This window comes from Apodemus sylvaticus, chromosome 6 (assembly GCF_947179515.1).
Source record: "Apodemus sylvaticus chromosome 6, mApoSyl1.1, whole genome shotgun sequence".
NCBI classification, from domain to species: Eukaryota; Metazoa; Chordata; class Mammalia; order Rodentia; family Muridae; genus Apodemus; species Apodemus sylvaticus.
This window is the reverse complement of record NC_067477.1, coordinates 104,939,146-104,957,700: the sequence shown is the minus strand read 5'-3', so window position 1 is coordinate 104,957,700 and position 18,555 is coordinate 104,939,146. Positions and strand designations below refer to the sequence as shown.

The window sequence follows — 18,555 nt, the reverse complement described above, 5'->3', positions numbered from 1 at the left end:
TATGAATAGACCATTCTTTCTGTTGCTGTATTATAGTTCTCACTTGTTATGTTACCCATGAGAACGCTTTTTAATTCTTTGTTGCTCTGTTATTTATTTAACTCAGTAATCACATATTGTTTAGAGTCTGCTAAGTACCAGGCACTGTTTTAGTTGCTAAGGATATAGCAGTAGACAAAATAAATAAAAATCCTGCTGCCATAGTTACATTTTGAATTGCTGTGATAAAATACCCTGAGAAAAGCAACCTAAGGGAGAAATGGTTTATTTGGCTCTTAATTGGTAGGTACAACCCGTCATGGCTGAGAGGTCAAGGTTGCAGGAGCTTGAAGCGGCTGGTCACATTGACTCCAGTCAGGAGTCAGAAACTGATTGATGAATGCTTGTGCTCAGTCCATCTCCTCTTCATCTTAAGATCCAGTACACCAGCCTAGGAAATGGTGCCATCCGCAGTTTCTGGGTCTTGGAGACAGACTCTCACTCTGTGGCTGGAGGTCACCAGAATGCACTCTGTGTCCAGTGTTAGGTTTGAATTCAAGATGTTCCAGCCCGAGGCTTCTAAGGGATGGGCCTGTAGCCATGTGTGGCTTTTGTTTTTTATTGTGTAAATACTATTGATCAGATATGAAATTAAATCATGCTTTGTCAAAATTCATTTTCTAGACTAGACATTTATATATATGTACACATACATATACATGCATATGTATATGTATAATCACTGGAAGGTAAAGAAAATAATATAGCTGGCTTTGCTAGACTGCTAGGATTGAGTGGAGGTATTGTACATTAATTAAAAGCATTGTGTACTGTCTGGGCCATAGTGAGAGCTCAGTCAGTGTTGAGTGTTGTTCAGTGAGAAGGAGCGGAGCTAGTTTTGCTTTGATAGTACAGTAAAATACATCATTACTAACAGGGCTCTCTAGGTCTACCTTTTAGTGTGGGCCCCTGAGCAGAACTTATTTTTATTGTTTTAATGGATTTATTAGTCATCATATTCAAAAAAGACCCATAAAAATGTCTCACAGTTTTCTAGAGTTCATTCTACATTAATCTCGCCGGGCTGAGGGCCTGCCCTTACTAATCATTGTAGTAAGAACTCTTGGGTCTAATATATTCTCTGTGTGGAAAATACAAATAGCAGCTTGTGATATGTTTTTTCTGAAATTCTTTTTGAAAACATTTTTGTAGCTTACGGAACCATGTCTGCTTTGATTGGAAAGTTATAATAGCTGCTGAGATGTATTTTTTCTCCTCGTTCTCGATTCATTGCACTAATTTGTTGTTCAGTTGGCAGAGTGGGTATTATCATCATCTCCATCCAAAATGTTATCTTTCTCACTTTTCATTGCAGCAGTTTGCAACAAAATATTTCTGACATAAAATGAAATAAAATAAGTCTATTTGGTGACAAATGAATAATATAATACTTATGGCTTTTGCCCTGTGTTAGCATCTGAATCTGTCTACAATTTAAAAATCTGAGCATAAATGTGTTCACAGGGTGTCTTTGGTACTTGGTTTACTAGTCTAGTCTCTTATGTATTGGTTGAAAAGCTGTACTTTTAGCCTAGCGTCTGATGGGCTTATTTAATAGTTGGAGGATCTAGACTCTGACTATTTGTTCGGCAACATCCGGTGGCACGAGTGCTGTTGAGCCATTTCTGTCCTTCCCTGACCTCATCAGACCTGCCTCCACTGCCCAACCCTCTGCTGCTCTCCTGTTCTTTTCATATGAAGACCAATCTCTTTACCAGTGTCATTTCCTAGTTTATGGAGTCTTCCTTTTGTAGAACATGTTTCACAACTTAACAGAAGAGCATTTGGTTCTTTCTCTGGGGCTGTGATACATTTAAGGAAAGTTTCCCAACTGATAGTCTGAAGTACGAAGAAGTGAAAACAAAGATCGTGACCATAGGTGTGTGGGTTCATTTCTGGGTCTTTAGTTCTATTCCATTGATCCACCTGCCTGTCACTATACCAATACCATGCAGTTTTTATCTCGATTGCTCTGTAGTAAAGCTTGAGGTCAGGGGTGGTGATTCCACCAGAAGTTCTTTTATTGTTGAGAATAGTTTTCGCTTTCCTGTTTTTTTTTTTTTTTTGTTTGTTTGTTTTTTTGTTATTCCAGATGAATTTGGAAATTACTTTTTCTAACTTAATGAAGAGTTGAGTTGGAATTTTGATGGGGATTGCATTGAATCTGTAGATTGCTTTTGGCAAGATGGCCATTTTTATTATATTAATCCTGCCAGTCCATGAGCATGGGAGATCTTTCCATCTTCTGAGATCTTCTTTGATTTCTTTCTTCAGAGACTTGAAGTTCTTATCATACAGATCTTTCACTTGCTTGAAGGAAAGGCCATCCAGAGACTGCCCCACCTAAGAAACCATCCCATATACAGTTACCAAACGCAGACACTATTGTGGATGCCAACAAGTGTTTGGTGACAGGAGCCTGATATAGCTGTGCCTTGAGAGGCCCTGCCAGTGCCTGACAGATATAGAAGTGGATGCTCACAGCCAACCATTGGACTAAGCTCAGGTTCACAATGGAGGAGCTAGAGAAAGGACCCAAGGAATTGAAGGGGTTTGCAGCTCCATAGGAGGAACAACAATATGAACCAATCAGAACTCCCAGAACTCCCAGGGACTAAACCACCAACCAAAGAGTATACATGGAGGGACCCATGGCTCCAGATGGCAGAGGATGGCCTTGTCGGACATCAATGGGAGGAGAGGCCCTTGCTCCTGTGAGGGCTCGATGCCCCAGTGTAGGGGAATGGCAGGACAGGGAAGCAGGAGTGGGTGGGTTGGTGAGCAGGAGGAGGGGGGTTGGGATAGGGGGCTTTCGGAGGGGAAACGTGGAAAGGGGCTAACATTTGAAGTATAGATAAAGAAAACATCTAATATAAATCAGTCAATCAATCAATCAATGAATAAATAAAAGTGATAATAAAAGCAGAAGCAAAACCAAACCTAAGCATTTCACTGAACTGCCTAAGTCAGGCTATTCAAAGTTCTTTTTTCAGAAAGTTTTAACTTTATTCCTAATTGAGCATGTTTCTATCTTTTCATGGAACTGTAGCTTTTAGAGCTAAAGCTGACTCTGCAGACAATGTTGAAAGCCCTACACTGCTTCTGTTTTCTGTGGCTGCTGATTTATAGCAAACTGCTCTCTCTATTAACATGTTGTGTTCACTCTTTCTGTTTTAACTTAAATGGATTCTTTTAAACATATGTCATTATTTGTGCATGTGTGTATACATGGGTATATATATATATATATATATATATATATATATATATATATATATATATATATATATATGGAAATCAGAGGGCACTTGTGTGGAGTAAGTTCTCTCCTCATTGCCTTACATGGATTCTGGGGATTGGTGATAGCATCTAGTGGTATGTGACTGTTTAAATTGACATTCATAATAATAATGTTACAATTAACTTTGTTAGTCCCCATCCCTTGTTTTATTCAGTGGTTAGTGTGTGCCCAGGGAGCTTGTGAGCTGCTGGACTAGGATAACAGGCAGACGTTTCCATAGTTACTGGCAACTCAGACAGATAGGACTGGGATAGATGGCGGTGTGTGCACAGAGACTGGGCTGAAATGAAGCATACAGTGCAAGCTCTTGACCATTCTCTAGGCATGTGAGTGAGCGCACACTCCTGTAATCCTTTAACTCACTGCTGCATTTCCTTTTAGATAGTTTAGGGATGAAAAAGAGAGCACTGTATTTAAAACAAAAAACAAAAAACAAAAAACAAGCCTCCTATACTGTTTCCACTCTATCACGCACCACTTATAGTAGCATGAACAATAATCTTCATGGCTGTATCTTGTATGTATTTCTAGTCCTATACACTATAAAGCTAAGTAGTTTATATTTTAAAAGCTAAGGTGTTTCTGTTTTGTTTTGTTTTTTAATTTTAGTTGGAACAATGACTCCTTGACGATCATCCCTTGGGCTGAGCGTAAACACCGAGCTGAAGACTGGTGTGAAGAGTTGGAATGCAGGCTAGTATGAACCACACGAGGCATCTTCCCCTCTTTGTAGCATAGACCTGTAGGTGGCCCTGTGAAAACTGAAATGTGCAGTCCTATGGGTGGTGTTCACTAGTCCAGAGGATTTTAGTGGAGTTTTAAAATAATACTAGTGACTTTGGATATATTAAAAACTTAATGAGAAAATACCAACTGTCTGGCAGAAATGAGGAATATTTAATAGATTCCAGGGTGGGTGGGGTGGCATTGTGCACAGTACTGGGGGGGAAATCTATGGTAAGTGTGTTAGTCACACCAGGAGAGGGGCTGGGTAAAGGGCTCCTCTCTGTGTGGAGCTCAGCCCCACTTGTTACATTCACAGTAGGTGGTCTCAGGTATTTGGATACACTGCCCCAGCATTCATGGGCTCTGGGCCTGAGCAGACTCAGCTGTTAAAATCTCAGCAAAACATAGTGACTGTAAGTAAAATTAAGGACCTGATTTGTGCATTTTGCATAATATTAGCCCCATTATTTTAATGAATAAAAGAGGCATTTTAAAACGATCTACCCAAGTTTCAGAGCCTTTCCTGATGGATTTGTTCAGGTTTGGTTTTGAGTTCCACGCTCTGTTTAGTACTCATAATAACCGGTCATCTGTGCCGTTAAAGCAACTCACTTGAGTGACCCAGCAGGTCATTTGAGAAGCTTGAGTTAATTTTTATTCTTTTGTTAATCTTCATCTTGGAAGTCAGTCACCCAAGCTTCCCTGTGTAAACAGTTGTAGTAATTTGTGATCCTTGTGTAGGCCCCTCTAGGATGTCTCATCCCTGCAGCTGCAGGGGTGCTGTCCGGAGGCCTGTGCTGTGTTAGAACAGTGCAGCCCTGCCTTGCTGGGGCCCGCTACAAGTGCCTGGCCAACACAAATGAAGTGCACATCTTATTTCCATGAAAACTGAAAGCAAGATTTCTTAATTCTAGTTCCAACTGGAATCCTTCCGGGACAGTTGCTACCCATAACTGCTTGGCTTGTGTACATGCATTCAGTCAGTGGGCTGGCCGAAGCAGCCAGTTGTGTGTGTTCTGTAAAAGCTTTCCAGCCTTTGTTACGACCTATCTGACTGAGTTGTGGCAAAGTAGTTTTGACTTATTTTCCATTCAGAATTTTGAAGCCGGGAAAACCAGGAAAAAAAAAATGTTAAATTTCCTCAAGTGTCTCATTAACTTGCAAGTTTGCCTGTGCACATGAGAAAGAAGCCCCTCCCACAGACACCCGATCTCTTTAACTTGCTCTCTTCTCATCCCTATCTCTCAGTTTGTGCAGCATTCCTGTCAGTTATTAATTGTTCCCATCATGATTTGCAGAATGGTGGTGGAGCCGAACCTCCAGGATGACAGTGAGTTCCTGTATGCTGCGCAGCCTGAGCTACTGCAGTACAGGACACCCCAGCTTACAGTGGAGAAGGTGATGGCCTGGTATCAGCACAGAGCAGAGGCCATTGAGCACCATGCTGGGCAGGTGAGAGCAGGAAGCACTGCGGCTCAGTGGGGCGGTGGGGCCACCTCTGCAGGATCCAGGCCTCCTAGTGCACATGGTGCCAGAAATCTCAGGTGTCATTTATAAGGGTGAAGGAATATTCTGTAGTGCTTTTGTTGATTTGACCTTTGCCCAGAAGCTTTTGTAACTTTTGGCTTTTTATAAAGCAAGTACAGGCAAGAAAAGTTGTTCAAAATCACCTTTAAAATGTGAACTGCAAACTTTATTATATTTCTGATATTATATTTATTATGTTTCTGATTTTCTCGGCATTTTAGTAGATGCATTGTCATCTTAATTTAAGGGACTGTTTCAGCATAGACAGAGAAGTTTGGTTAGTCCCAGTTACAGTGCACAAACACAGGTGATTGTGATTGTGCCTTTTCAGGAACTCTGTCCCAAGCGCCTTGTTCCTCCTCAGGCCTGACTTCCAGCTCTGTGTTCTCATCACTTGTGGGTTTCTGTAGTGGTCGCCATCTGTTGCAAGGAGAGGTTTCCTTAATGAGAGTGAGCACTACATTTATCTGGGGCAGTAGGACAGATTGTTGTTGTTTGGGATTTTGCTGGTTTAGAAAAGTGCCAGTTGTAGGCTCTCCTCCAAGGTCTACGACTTCACTAGTCCTGAGCAGTTGGCTAGGTTTCCAGTTCTAAGTATGATTTCCCTCTTGTTGAGTGAGCCTTCATTCCTTTAGGAGCTCATGGCTACTTGCAAAGTATGTGTGCCACTACTGCACCCTTAGGGTTAGTGTGTCATGCTGGTTATCGAGGTTCATGTGTGTTAGAGCTGGGTAGGAATGTTGGCTGCTTTCCTCCTCTGGATGCTGGTGCCATCTGCTGCTACGAAAGCCAGCCTTCCAGGAAGAGGCTTTCAGGTCAGGTCTGGCTTAGGGGCCTCCAGGACCTGTGTTTGAAGTGTGTGGCATCCTCAGTCATAGGGACTTACTGCCTCCCCCTTTGGGGCAGTTTTCCCAGATATATGGAACCTGTGTTCTGCCTAGTTTTACTATGAATCTGAAGCTGCTCTCTTAAGGGAAAGTACTAGTTCTTGGACATCGTAAATTCCCTTGAAACTAGGGATGATGATAAAGCAAAGGGCTTGGAGTGCTGTGTATTCATGCCTTATGTCTTATGTCTTTTCATTAGTTAAAAACACTCATAATGGTTTTTATTTTTTTAGCTTTATGAAAGATACTGATATTCCATGTCTGTGATGCAATTGAAGTGATATCTGCTGGCATTGATTTTATCTTCTTCCTTATTTTTAGAGGTTTAATTGATGTGGGACTTCTTTTTACTTAGTGCCCATAAATGCCTTCAGCAAAACCTGTTTCGGTACAGGAAATGTTTATGGTGGAGAGTTTTACCCCAAGAAGGCCCCAGCTCGTCGAGTGTCCTGTTAGTTTTACTGGTGTCTACTTGTTTTTTTTGGTAGCTTTTTTTGTTTTGTAGTTTGACTTTAAATATGTTTACTTCAGTAAACATTGGGGAAGACAGCAACACAAATGGCCGATGCTCTTGTTTTTAATTGTTATGAAGATAGAAATGCACTTTGAGTTGTGAATAGTTTGCTTTCAGTACTTTGGCAATTCCAACAGGTCCTGGCTTTGCTGGGGCTCTGCCCTGTCGTACCCTCCTCCTTTGATGTGCTCATAGCAGCAGAAACTACAGAGGTCAAAACTGACAAAGCACGCAGTAGGAATGCCTGGGGTGCCTGGGGAGCACTGAACATCAAGACTGGGTAAAGTGAGAAAAGTGAGTTTCAGGAGAGTATAGTACATAGACCATAGTACATAATGCTGAAGTTGATACTCATTGTGGCTTAAAAAGCAAGTCAGCCTATGGAGGAGTTGACAGACCTTGACAGAAGACAACTATGATAATAAGCTCCCTTCTTGCCTCTCTTCCTCGCCTGTCTGCCAGTCCGCCAGTGTGGGGCTTCAGGGCCCTTTTTTGTTGCTGAGTTTTTCCTTTGTTTTCTCTTCTTCCTCTCTATCTTCCTCTTATCCCGTTGTTTCCCTCACTACTCTCAGATTTTGTGTCTTATTTGAGATTCTGACAACTTCCTTCCATTAGAATCTCTTTGGGTTTATAGTTATTGTTTCTGCCCTGTGCTTCGGATTCTTCACGTCTGCACTCTCTTGTGTTTAGGCCATTCCTTCTCCCCATACCTTAACTTCTCTTTCACTGGGTCTGCTGTTCTCCCATGTCCCTACTCCCCTTTGGGACAGGAAGCTCAGTTCCTTCACTTGTATGCATGTCACATGTAGAGCAGAGCTGGCCTCTTCCAGGATTTTATTCCCCTTCCTGTTTCCCTACTCGCTGCCCAGGGTCAGTCACTCAGCCTTTGGAGGTAAAGTCTCAGGTTTTGCTTCCTCCTTGTTTCTCCATCTGGATGTGCCCTGTACTGTCTGGGAGCTGTGCTCAGGGAAGCCAGTGGCCCCCTTTATCCGTTTCCATTGATACAGTTTACTATTTTCTTTGCAGACATCTCTTCCTCCTGGGCTCTGATCCTACCTCAGGTTTTTCTTGTCTTTGTCGTGACCGCTCACATTAGCGTGCACCCATGGCTGCTGTTTCTTGTCCTTGTCATGATCGGTCATGTTAGTGTGCTCCTGTGGCTGCTGTTTCTTGTCCTTGTTGTGACCGCTCATGTTAGCGTGCTCCCGTGGCTGCTGTTTCTTGCTTTGCCCATCACTGTTCCCCGGGCTGCTGCCGTAGACACTAATCTTGGCTACACATGTGGCCCATTCAGATCTTCTCAGATATTGCTCTATGATTTATGTTCCCAAATATTCACTGAATGTACATTTCTCTCATGGTAGGTTTTGGTTTCTTGCATTTCGACTGGGCTTATTGCACAGACATACTGCCTGGGCTGTACAGGCTCCTTAGCACACATGCGCAGTACAGGATCCACTTACTTCTTTCGAGTCTTCTCTTGTCCTTACCCTCTCACTGAGAGGAGAAGCCAGGAGATAATTCTAGAATTCTCCTTCTCACCCATGCTACTCATATGTTCCTACCAAATTCCATGTCTTGTACTGATCTGCTTTGTTCATTGTCTCGTTTGTCTGTAGTTGCTCCTCTGTTTTACTTTTGTCTAGCACACAGGGAGTGTCCAACAAACATTTACTCACTGTGGACACACGATCCCAGCATGAAGTGAGTGAGCAGAGTGTCTCTGGCAGGGTTCCTCGTCCCCAAGAGCTGCAGCTCTTCTGAATGCGCTGTCTGCGCTCAGTCTGTTCTCAGTCATTCATCTTTCAGTCAGCACTGAGTGGTCCTGAGATTACGACATGCTGCTGTGGAACTCTGTCATTGGGTATGCCATGGCTAGTGCTATCCTCAAATGAGAGCCATTACAACTCTGTACGTGTACCCTTAGATGCGAGCCCACTCATGGTTCCTATCCACAGTGTGGATAAGAAGAGACTTCCTCCTGGCCCAGTCCTTCCATGATGTTACATAATCTACAGACATTTCTACATAAGCTAGAAACAGGAGACACTTTGTTGTAGTTGCTCTAAATTAACCATTTTCCTGTCAGGGGCTCCAGTTAAAACCATTGGTTTGCTAAGCTTGACATGGCTAGAATCCTTCTGTGTTCTGTCATCAGTGCCCTGTCTGGACTGACTGGATGTTTGTTAGGTTTCCCTAGGAAAGGTCACACAGCACATGCTTCAGTGGAAACCTTCAGTCAGGTGTCACTTCCTGTACTCTTACTTTTTGGCAGAGACCTCACCTGCCCACTCTTGTATTTCTGACACCTAGATTGGCTGGCGTTAACTCCTCCTGGGTCCTTTGTGTATTGTAGACCAGGAACAGAGATGAAGGACCATGTAGCTAAAGCTGCCGATTTCCCTCCAACTGGAGGAGAGTAGTCCATACATTTGATCAGGGAATAGAAGATAAATGTCAGTCTACTATGCAAGTAAAGGCAATGTTGTTCTTTGTTTTAGCTAAGAAATGAATATTTAGTGAGTGGCTGCAGATGCCTTGGCTCTGATCAGGAAAGCCTTGGGAGCCAAGCTTTGTTTTGGAAGCACAGTGCTGTAGAGAAAGTAACAATCAATTAGGCGTTCTCACTGCTGGGCATGCCCCATTTCCCTCTGCTTTTGTTAGTCTCTTATTCTGTTGTAAGAATTAAGATGACTCTTTCCCTTCGTATCTGTACCATCAGGACATCCTGCTGAGTGATACATTTTAAAGAAGTTTGATGTTGATAAGTTTGAGAAAGAATTCTAACACATTGTAGTAAGATGCATTCTGACTATGAAATTGCATAGAGATAGGTATATATTATATATATAGAGATAGGTATATATTATATATATAGAGATAGGTATATATTATATATAGAGAGATAGGTATATATTATATATAGAGAGATAGATATATATTATATATAGAGAGATTGGTATATATTATATATGGAGAGATATCTTCACCGTGTCTTAGTCCGGAGCTTACTGTCCCTTTCCAATTTCAGGTGGACTGTGCCTTGTCCCTTGTTCGCCTTGGAGTGGAGCGCCATATTCCTGGCTTGCTGGCTCTCTGTGATGACTTGGTGACGCTGGAAACACTGGTTTATGAAGCAGGCTGTGACTTTACCCTCACTCTGAAAGACCTGCAGCAGATGAAAGACTTAGAGAAACTAAGATTGCTGATGGAGCACGTGGGTGTCATCTGAATCCCCCCGAGCATGCTGTGGGTTTCTACTGCTGGGTCACAAGCCAAGGAGGAAAGGGCTTCTAATCAGGACCATGTAGTAAAGGGGGGGGGGGTTGTCTGCTTTTCAAAGTAACACGTCTGGGTAAATTACAGCAGGGATAATAAACTGTCACCTGTTTTGTGCTTTGCTTTCTCTTCATCTTGGATTCAGCTTTTTTGCTCCTTGTTTTTGCCCCTCTTTTCTGCCTTGGTCTATGTGTCACCTCATTTCCATCTGCCATGTTGTCCTTTTTCTCAATAATTTATTTTCTTTAGCAGCCTTTCACTGAGACTTGCTTTGTATTTGTGATACCGTTGTTAAGAGTTGTAGATTTTATGTCAAGATAAGCAGGCCTTTAATCGCAACATGCGGGAGAGAGAGGAATGTAGTTCTCTTTGAGTTTGAGGCCAGCCTGGCCTACATAAATAGTTCCAGCCAGCATTGTGTAGCTGTATAGAAGGACTGTATCTCAAAAATATCTAGCCAGCTGGATAGATAGTAGTTGTAGGTCCTCATTCTGGGGTAATTATGAGAAGTGAAGCTGTAGTTTTAGAGTTGATGGATAAAGTAATGCATGCCATAATGGGGGAAACAATGAATACGAGAAAACCTGGGCTTCTATTAGTGAGCTTGTGTTCCCAGTGGCTCTTCTCTCCAGCCCGTCTACTCGTCTGTCTCAGCATCTACATGTTCTCTCCCCTTGACCCTTCTTCACTTGGTCCAAATGTCTCTCAGCTCTTCACATGCTCTTGCTTTGGCTTTCTCTTCATAGATGCTCTCTGCTATGGAGGGCCTTGTGGCTGCGTAGTAGCTATAACATGTATGTCTTCTTCAGCCGGGCTTAGGCCTGTGGGACCCTAAGCCAGTTTTAGTCTGCAGAGATGGGATGCAGACTGATAGCTACTGTAGCCTACCAACCTCAGGAGAAGGTAACAGACTCTCCTTCTAGTAGCACTTAGCCTGAATGAGAGTAGAGAGCTGCGGTGCTTTAGAAAGCATGGTGCTTCCATGGCTTAACATTCGTCTGCCTTGTCTGGTCTAGTACACCATATTGAATTTCTGTGGTTAATTATGCTTACAGTGTTCTGAGGACAACTATGTGACCAGTGCTTACCAGTGGATGGTTCCCTTTCTCCACCGCTGTGAGAAACAGTCTCCTGGTACAGCCAATGAGCTCATAAGAGAATATCTAGTAACCTTAGCTAAAGGAGACTTGAAACTTCCCTTGAAGATATTTCAGCATTCGAAACCAGATGTAAGTAGCATATCCTCTGCATTTCTTTCTTTAGTCTGTAACATTTGCTCTAGGTATAAATTCCTTTAATCAGCTTCACAGAAAAATTCCTGTAAGTAGAAAATAATTGCTTTTATGTTTATAAAAGGTTTCAACATTGCTTATGTAAATTTTTTTAAAAAAGTTTACATAATTGGGGGTGTTTCAACTCATTCATTCCATACTTGTTGCGTGTTAGTACTAAGACCTGTAGTTGGAGGTCTAGAACTCTAACAGTGAAGGCAGTTCACTAAAGTTGCCTTACTCTGTGTCTTTAGTGAGTGGAGGAACTGGGAGGGTATTGGTCCGGTGCTCGTGCCATTGCCTGGGTCGTCTGAGTCTGCACTGTGTTCTTGCCCAGCGTATTCATGCTGTCACCAATAAGCTGAGGTGTCTTCTCTCAGGGACATCCAAAAAGTTTGTGGAGGTCTTTAAGTTCTCGTAATGATGTTGTCAATCACCCCAATCCTTCTTACAGGAGACTGCATTCTAAAACCTGCTTTACGCACTGTTTGGATTTGCTGGGAGGAACGCCATTTTGTTAGGTGCAAATACTTTTGCATTGTGAAAAAAATCTTTTAATTTTGTTATAGATAAAATATACTATTCCAAGCAATGCCATGATTTCCATTTCATTGGAGTCGGAGGTTAAGCAAGGTGGCACAGTCCCTGGGGCACTGTCATGAGACTTTAAGCCAAAGGCATTTCAGTCTTCTTCCAGTTGGTAGTCATGATTGAGCCTGCTTCTTCATCCTGGCCTCCATTAGCAGTGTGCATCTCAGCACGGTATACAGTTCTGGCTTTGAGTAACCCAAACACGAAGAAAAGCATGGCTATCTTAGGTGGTTCACCTGTCTGAAATGCCTCTGCTTATTGGTTATTTAAAGATTCCATCTCCTCATAATCAGCTTGCACTTGGTGCCTGGCTTTACACTTGGGGTGAGCCCTGGTGGGCACTTACAGCAGTGGACTACTGCATGCTGTGCGGGTGGATTGGCCATGAATGTTTTATGAGGGAAGAAGAATTGACTTTAAATTCTTCCTGCAGTCTTGGTTGTGATAGTTCGTCCATATGGGATCTTGTAAATCCTTTGTATATAGTCAACTTTTTGTTGTTTTTGCCTGGACATTTAGCATGTGCTTTTGAATAAAACACGTAGTCATTTGCCTTTCTTCAAACACATGAATTCTAGGCAGGTAACAGGGATATTAGGATCTTTCTTTCCAGGACCACATCCATATTTCTCAGTGTTACCTTTTTGCCACAAAGGTTTGACTGTGTCATAATCTATGGAAATGGTCTGACTGGCTTGCAATTATGTCCTGACCAGCATTGGACTGCTTGGGATGGGTCTTTGCTTCCATTCTGCCTCTTCATCCTGATTTCTCTTCATGAGCTCATGAGGCCATTCACAGGGAACTTAATTCTTGACCTTAATTCTAGACCAGGGCTCTATTTTGGCCTTCTGTAATAGTGGGCTAATTCTTTTGTGTGCAAGTGATTCTATCCTTGCTTCTCATTTACTTGATAATAACTGTCTCACTTATTGTCCGATTTCTTTAGATATTCTCTGAAATCATCTATGATTTCTCCTTGCTTTGCTAGACTTTTGTACCTGCTTCTCTTAGTATGTCTTTACATATTCACTATCATGTGTATGTTTTATTTTTAATTTCTGTGTTGTCATAGTCACCAGCCAGTATTCTTGTGTTTTGAGTCATGTTGATAAGTGGTTTTCCACTTAACATTTACAGTAAAATTTTGTTTTCTTTGAGTTTTTTTTTAATTTATTGATATATTTATTTACATTTCAAATGATTTCCCCCTTTCTGGACCCCCACTCCCTGAAAGTCCCATCAGTCCCCTTCCCTCCCCCTGTTTTCCCACCCAACCCTTCCAACTTCCCTGTTCTGATTTTGTTCTATACTGCTTCACTGAGTCTTTCCAGAACAAGGGGCCATTCTTCCTTTCTTCTTGTACCTCATTTGATGTGTGGGTTATGTTTTGGGTATTCCAGTTTTCTAGGTTAATATCCACTTATTAGTGAGTGCATACCATGATTCATCTTTTGAGTCTGGGTTACCTCACTTAGTATGATGTTCTCCAGCTCCATCCATTTGCCTAAGAATTTCATGAATTCATTGTTTCTAATGGCTGAATAGTACTCCATTGTGTATATATACCACATTTTTTGCATCCACTCTTCTGTTGAGGGATACCTGGGTTCTTTCCAACTTCTGGCAATTATTAATAGGGCTGCTATGAACATAGTGGAACATGTATCCTTATTACATGCTGGGGAATCTTTTGGGTATCTGCCCAGGAGCGGTATAGCAGGATCTTCTGGAAGTGAGGTGCCCAGTTTTCGGAGGAACCGCCAGACTGATTTCCAGAGTGGTTGTACCAATTTGCAACCCCACCAGCAGTGGAGGAGTGTTCCTCTTTCTGGATCTTCAATCCTGTTCCATTGATCCTCCTGCCTGTCACTGTACCAATACCATGCAGTTTTTAACACTATTGTTCTGTAGTATTGCTTGAGGTCAGGGATACTGATTCCCCCAGACTTTCTTTTGTTGCTGAGAATAGTTTTAGCTATCCTGGGTTTTTTGTTATTCCAGATGAATTTGATAATTGCTCTTTCTAACTCTGTGAAGAATTGAGTTGGGATTTTGATGGGTATTGCATTGAATCTGTATATTGCTTTTGGCAAAATGGCCATTTTAGCTATATTGATCCTGCCGATCCATAGCATGGGAGGTTTTCCCATTTTTTGAGGTCTTAGGCTGTAAGTAGAGACATTATGTAGGGGTCTTCACAGGCAAGAGACAATAGTGTCTTCTGAGTGCTGTGATTTTTGTGTACAATGTCTTGTTTTAAGAAAGATGTGCATACGGGTTTGAGAGGAAAATAAGTCACAGTCAAACAGAGATACACAGATAAATAGGATCTTTCTTAAATTAGTAAGCCAGTTCTTACTAGGCCAGGATGTGCAAGACACATATCAGGAGACATAGCACGTAAGGTATCCTATTGAAGTCTGTGAAGTGGAAATCAAACTGGATTCCTGGTAGGCATTAGGCCTGAGCAGAGAACATGTCCTGGGTAAAATATGGATAATACAAGGAGAAATGCCATGCTAGGGAGAAATATAATGTGACCTCTGTACTGCAGAGTTTGCATCCTTTGTATTAACCAACTGGATTCAGCTATGCTTAGATAAAAAATGTTTGAATAAAATTTTTATGTGTACTAAACATGTAAAATTTCTTTTTTGGTTTTATTCTGGTGTAACATCCATACTTTACTGTTATATATAATCAAAGATGGAATAAAATCTGGACCCAGGGTATTTGTATTTCCTATACAAAATTGATATTTTGTATAAAAGGCTTGAGCATCTACAGTATTGTTATCTAGCTGGTGTCAGAACAAACTTCCTATAGATAGCAAGTGCTGATTAGTTTGAATATAGTTAATCTTCTCTGTAGGGCAGCTGTGTCATGATATAAGAACAGGTATGACACTCGGGCACCACCTGGGGTCCCAGGCGCTTGGGAGGCAGAAGCAGAAGGGCTGCTTGAACTAGGAATTAGAAAATAGCTAGGCAGCACAGCAAGATTCTTTGACATAAAATAAAAACTTGTGTCTTGCTATGAGACCAAATGAGATTGAGTGGAAAGCAAAAGGCTTCTCCATTACTCTTCATACTAAAAGACTTTCAGTGTAAAGCTTTGAGTATAGATGATCATATACAAACTCTATATCATTGATATTAGAAGTGGCTCTAATATCCATGTGTCTCAGGAAGAGAGCAGGAGGCAGTGGGTCAGCTAGAATGTCAAGGCTTGGCTTCTGCTTCAGATGTGTGCCAGGCTGCCCTTGCCTAGGGTCTGTTTCAGAGTTGTCATGGTTTGCTCCCTTAGGCTATTGGTGACCACACCTTGCATCAGTCAGCTTCTGAGGTCTGCCTGCACGTGCACACACTTGCAGGGCCTCCAGAGTCCATGCTGCCTGATTTAGGCCTTCCAGCCAGGGGTCCAGATCTTAGTTTAGGCCCTACGATTTTCTGGCCTCACCACCCTGAGCAAATCACGTGACTCCCCGGTACCTCAGATCCTCCATCATGCAAAAATAGGAATAATACTGGCATTAGTCTTACAGGGCTGTTAGGAGGACTTATAAATTAATGTAGAAAGGTAACTAAGAATGGAACCCTGTATAAAATAATAATCTAGAAAGGCTAGCTACTTTTATCAATTTCTAACTGTATTGATAATTTGTTTAATTCCATATATGCTTATTTTATCAGTCACTGTATAACCTTGAATAAAACTTTGTCAGTTCCAAATTAGTAATACTATTTTTCATATTATCATATTATTCTTTACCTCATCTGCTTTAGAAAACTTTATGTCTCTGAACTGTCACTGATTTTTCTTTTTTTTTTAATATTTTTATTTTCTATATTCTTTGTTTACATTCCAAATGATTTCCCCTTTCCCGGATTCCCCCCTCCCCATATGTTCCATAAACCTTCTTCTCTCCATCCATTCTCCAATCACCTCCCTCCTTTTTTTTCTCTGTCTTTATATTCCCTTCCAATGCTAGATCAATCCTTTCCAGGATCAGGACCTTCTCCATACTTCTTCATGGGAGTCATTTGTTATGCAATTTGTGCCTTGGGTATTCAGGGCTTCTGGGCTAATTAATATCCACTTATCAGAGATAGCATTCCATGTGTATTCTTTTGTGATTGGGTTACCTCACTTAGGATGATATTGATGTAATTCTTTTACTAAGAAAGTACCTGGGTGACAGCTTCTCTCCCTCACTATCGTGTGTGTGTGTGTGTGTGTGTGTGTGTGTATGTGTGTGTGTGCATGTATTGTGTATGCTTGCTAGATACTGAAGTCCAACATTGTAATCAGAATCTCCTACTTAGCTACGAAAGGCTTCTAATGGGGCTGGACTTTCACTTCGGGCTAGAATGCTTGTCTCGCATACTCAACACTGTGGGTTCCATCTGCATGGATCTGCAGGATATTTTTCATACTTTCCTTTCTGTTTCTATGTATTTTCTGTATTCTTTTACTTTACATAAGCTTTTGACCTACTGTTTGTGGTGGGGTAACATAAGCTTTCCATGTATAACAATGGCTTTACTCTTTCTTGTACCCTCTTAGGAGGGTGCTGGTAACATCTCGGCCTTACAGATAAGGAAAATAAGGTACCACTTACTTATTATTTTTGTGTTTCATAACATACTCCAAGAATAGCAATCTGTGCTTTGAAGTGGCAAAGCAGTCAGTATATCCTTTATGGAGGAGAGGTGGCCATCCGTGTGCTCCATGCTTAGCGTGTGCTTGGAGATTGAGGCACTGCATTGTGGTTCTCCAGCTGAGCGGGGGCAGCAGTGCAGTGTAGGTAATGCTTACATGGAATGCATATGGGGACCCGTAGGCTCTGCAGTGTGTGATACTACGTCAGGAATCTCATAGATTTTTGTAATTGAAACACAAGGTTCAGATGTTAGGTTAGAAATGGTATTTTTAATGTCACTGCCTTTATAATTCACTGTGTTATTTGTTATTTGCATCTGTCTTTTTCTGGAATGGGTCCTAAATTGAAGAGTCTGATTTTAGTAGAGGAAGCTTGTGGGTTACAAATGATCTTTTTTAGCTGATTCTGTAATTAAAGTGTGATTTCATCTAGAATTGTTAAATACCTCAAAGTCTGCAAGCTACAGAAAAAAAATCAAGATTTGTTTCTTTGGCTGATTAATGGCACCGTTTAATATTTTATCGACAGTGGTGCTGGGATATAAAGAAACTGACTTCGTCCAACATGCTTTATTTTCCCTAGCTGCAGCAAAAAATTATTCCCGATGAGGACCAGCTGATGGCAATAGCGCTGGAATGTATCTATAACTGCGAGCGAAGTGACCAGCTCTCCCTCTGCTATGACATCCTAGAATGCCTCCCACAAAGGGGGTGTGGGTAAGGAGCCCCAAGCTCACCCAGTCTTCTTAGTCTAATATTTGAAACAAAGGCACTGCTCTTCTAAGTGCTCATCAACAGAGAACTTGGAGACTAAAAGAAAGACAAAAGTCTGGGACATAGCTCGGTGGTGCGGTGCATGCTCAGTAGTCACGTGGCCCTTCAGCATATAAAGGGGAGCCAGATAGAGATGAAATTAAAATGTCTGTTACTATATGGGAGTTCCACTGTAGTTATAATTTCTGATACCATTTCATTCAATGTGAACATCACATCCTGAAATGTAAGAAACTCAGCACTGTAAGGAGAATCTTCTGAACATCTACAGCACTGACTTCTAGTTTCTTAAATTGGGCTTTAGTTTTCTTTTTCTTTTTTTTCTTTTTCTTTTTTATTTCCATTTTCATTTTCTTTTTCTTTTTTTGTTTTCATTTTCTTTTTCTTTTTCTATCTTTGTATTTATGGACTGCTTGTGTTCTGTAAATTCTTCCTTCTAAGTCTGTATTTAGTAGTTCTTTCCTTGGACATCAGGTGGCTGTCACTACCTCCCCTTTGCAGTCTAGTTCTGAAGTACCCCACACGGATGCTCAGGACTAGGCAGCACCCTTATCTTTATGCCTTTGGTACTTCATCCATGGTGCTCAGCTGGCCTCAGCTTCTTCAGTAAAACTGAATATTTCGACAGATGTGACACCTTAGGGATACAGTCTGCGATGCACAGAATGTTCCACCATCTATGGGCAGCTGGCCTTTTCACTGTGAAAAGTTACAGTCATTTAGAAAAACACATTAGAAGAGGCCATATTGTCCTGTAAAGGAGCCTTATGAGGAAATAAACCTCAGATTTTCGTTGGGCAGTGTGATATTATCATGTGTAAGAGAAACACCCTTTTCTCCTCCATATAGTTGTTTTATGTTTTATTAAAAACTCACTTCTAAACATAATTTTTGTTTTTATTTTTAGGCACAATACAAAGGTAACTTCATCTCTTCATGACATGGTAGACCAACTGGAGAAAATTCTCAGGTGAGTACAAA

General features: G+C 41.5%; 1 protein-coding gene across 6 annotated transcripts in view; it reads left to right on the top strand.

Moving 5' to 3' along the window:
* The window catches only part of Nbas (NBAS subunit of NRZ tethering complex), a 283,532-nt gene that overhangs the window by 95,351 nt on the left and 169,626 nt on the right, over positions 1-18,555 (top strand). For all 6 annotated transcript variants that reach the window (XM_052186094.1, XM_052186091.1, XM_052186093.1 and 3 more), the window contains exons 22-27: positions 3,950-4,033; positions 5,365-5,518; positions 10,026-10,211; positions 11,329-11,502; positions 17,384-17,517; positions 18,482-18,544. In XM_052186094.1, the coding sequence (XP_052042054.1) occupies positions 3,950-4,033; positions 5,365-5,518; positions 10,026-10,211; positions 11,329-11,502; positions 17,384-17,517; positions 18,482-18,544 (795 nt within the window). The remainder of the gene's footprint in view (positions 1-3,949; positions 4,034-5,364; positions 5,519-10,025; positions 10,212-11,328; positions 11,503-17,383; positions 17,518-18,481; positions 18,545-18,555) is intronic.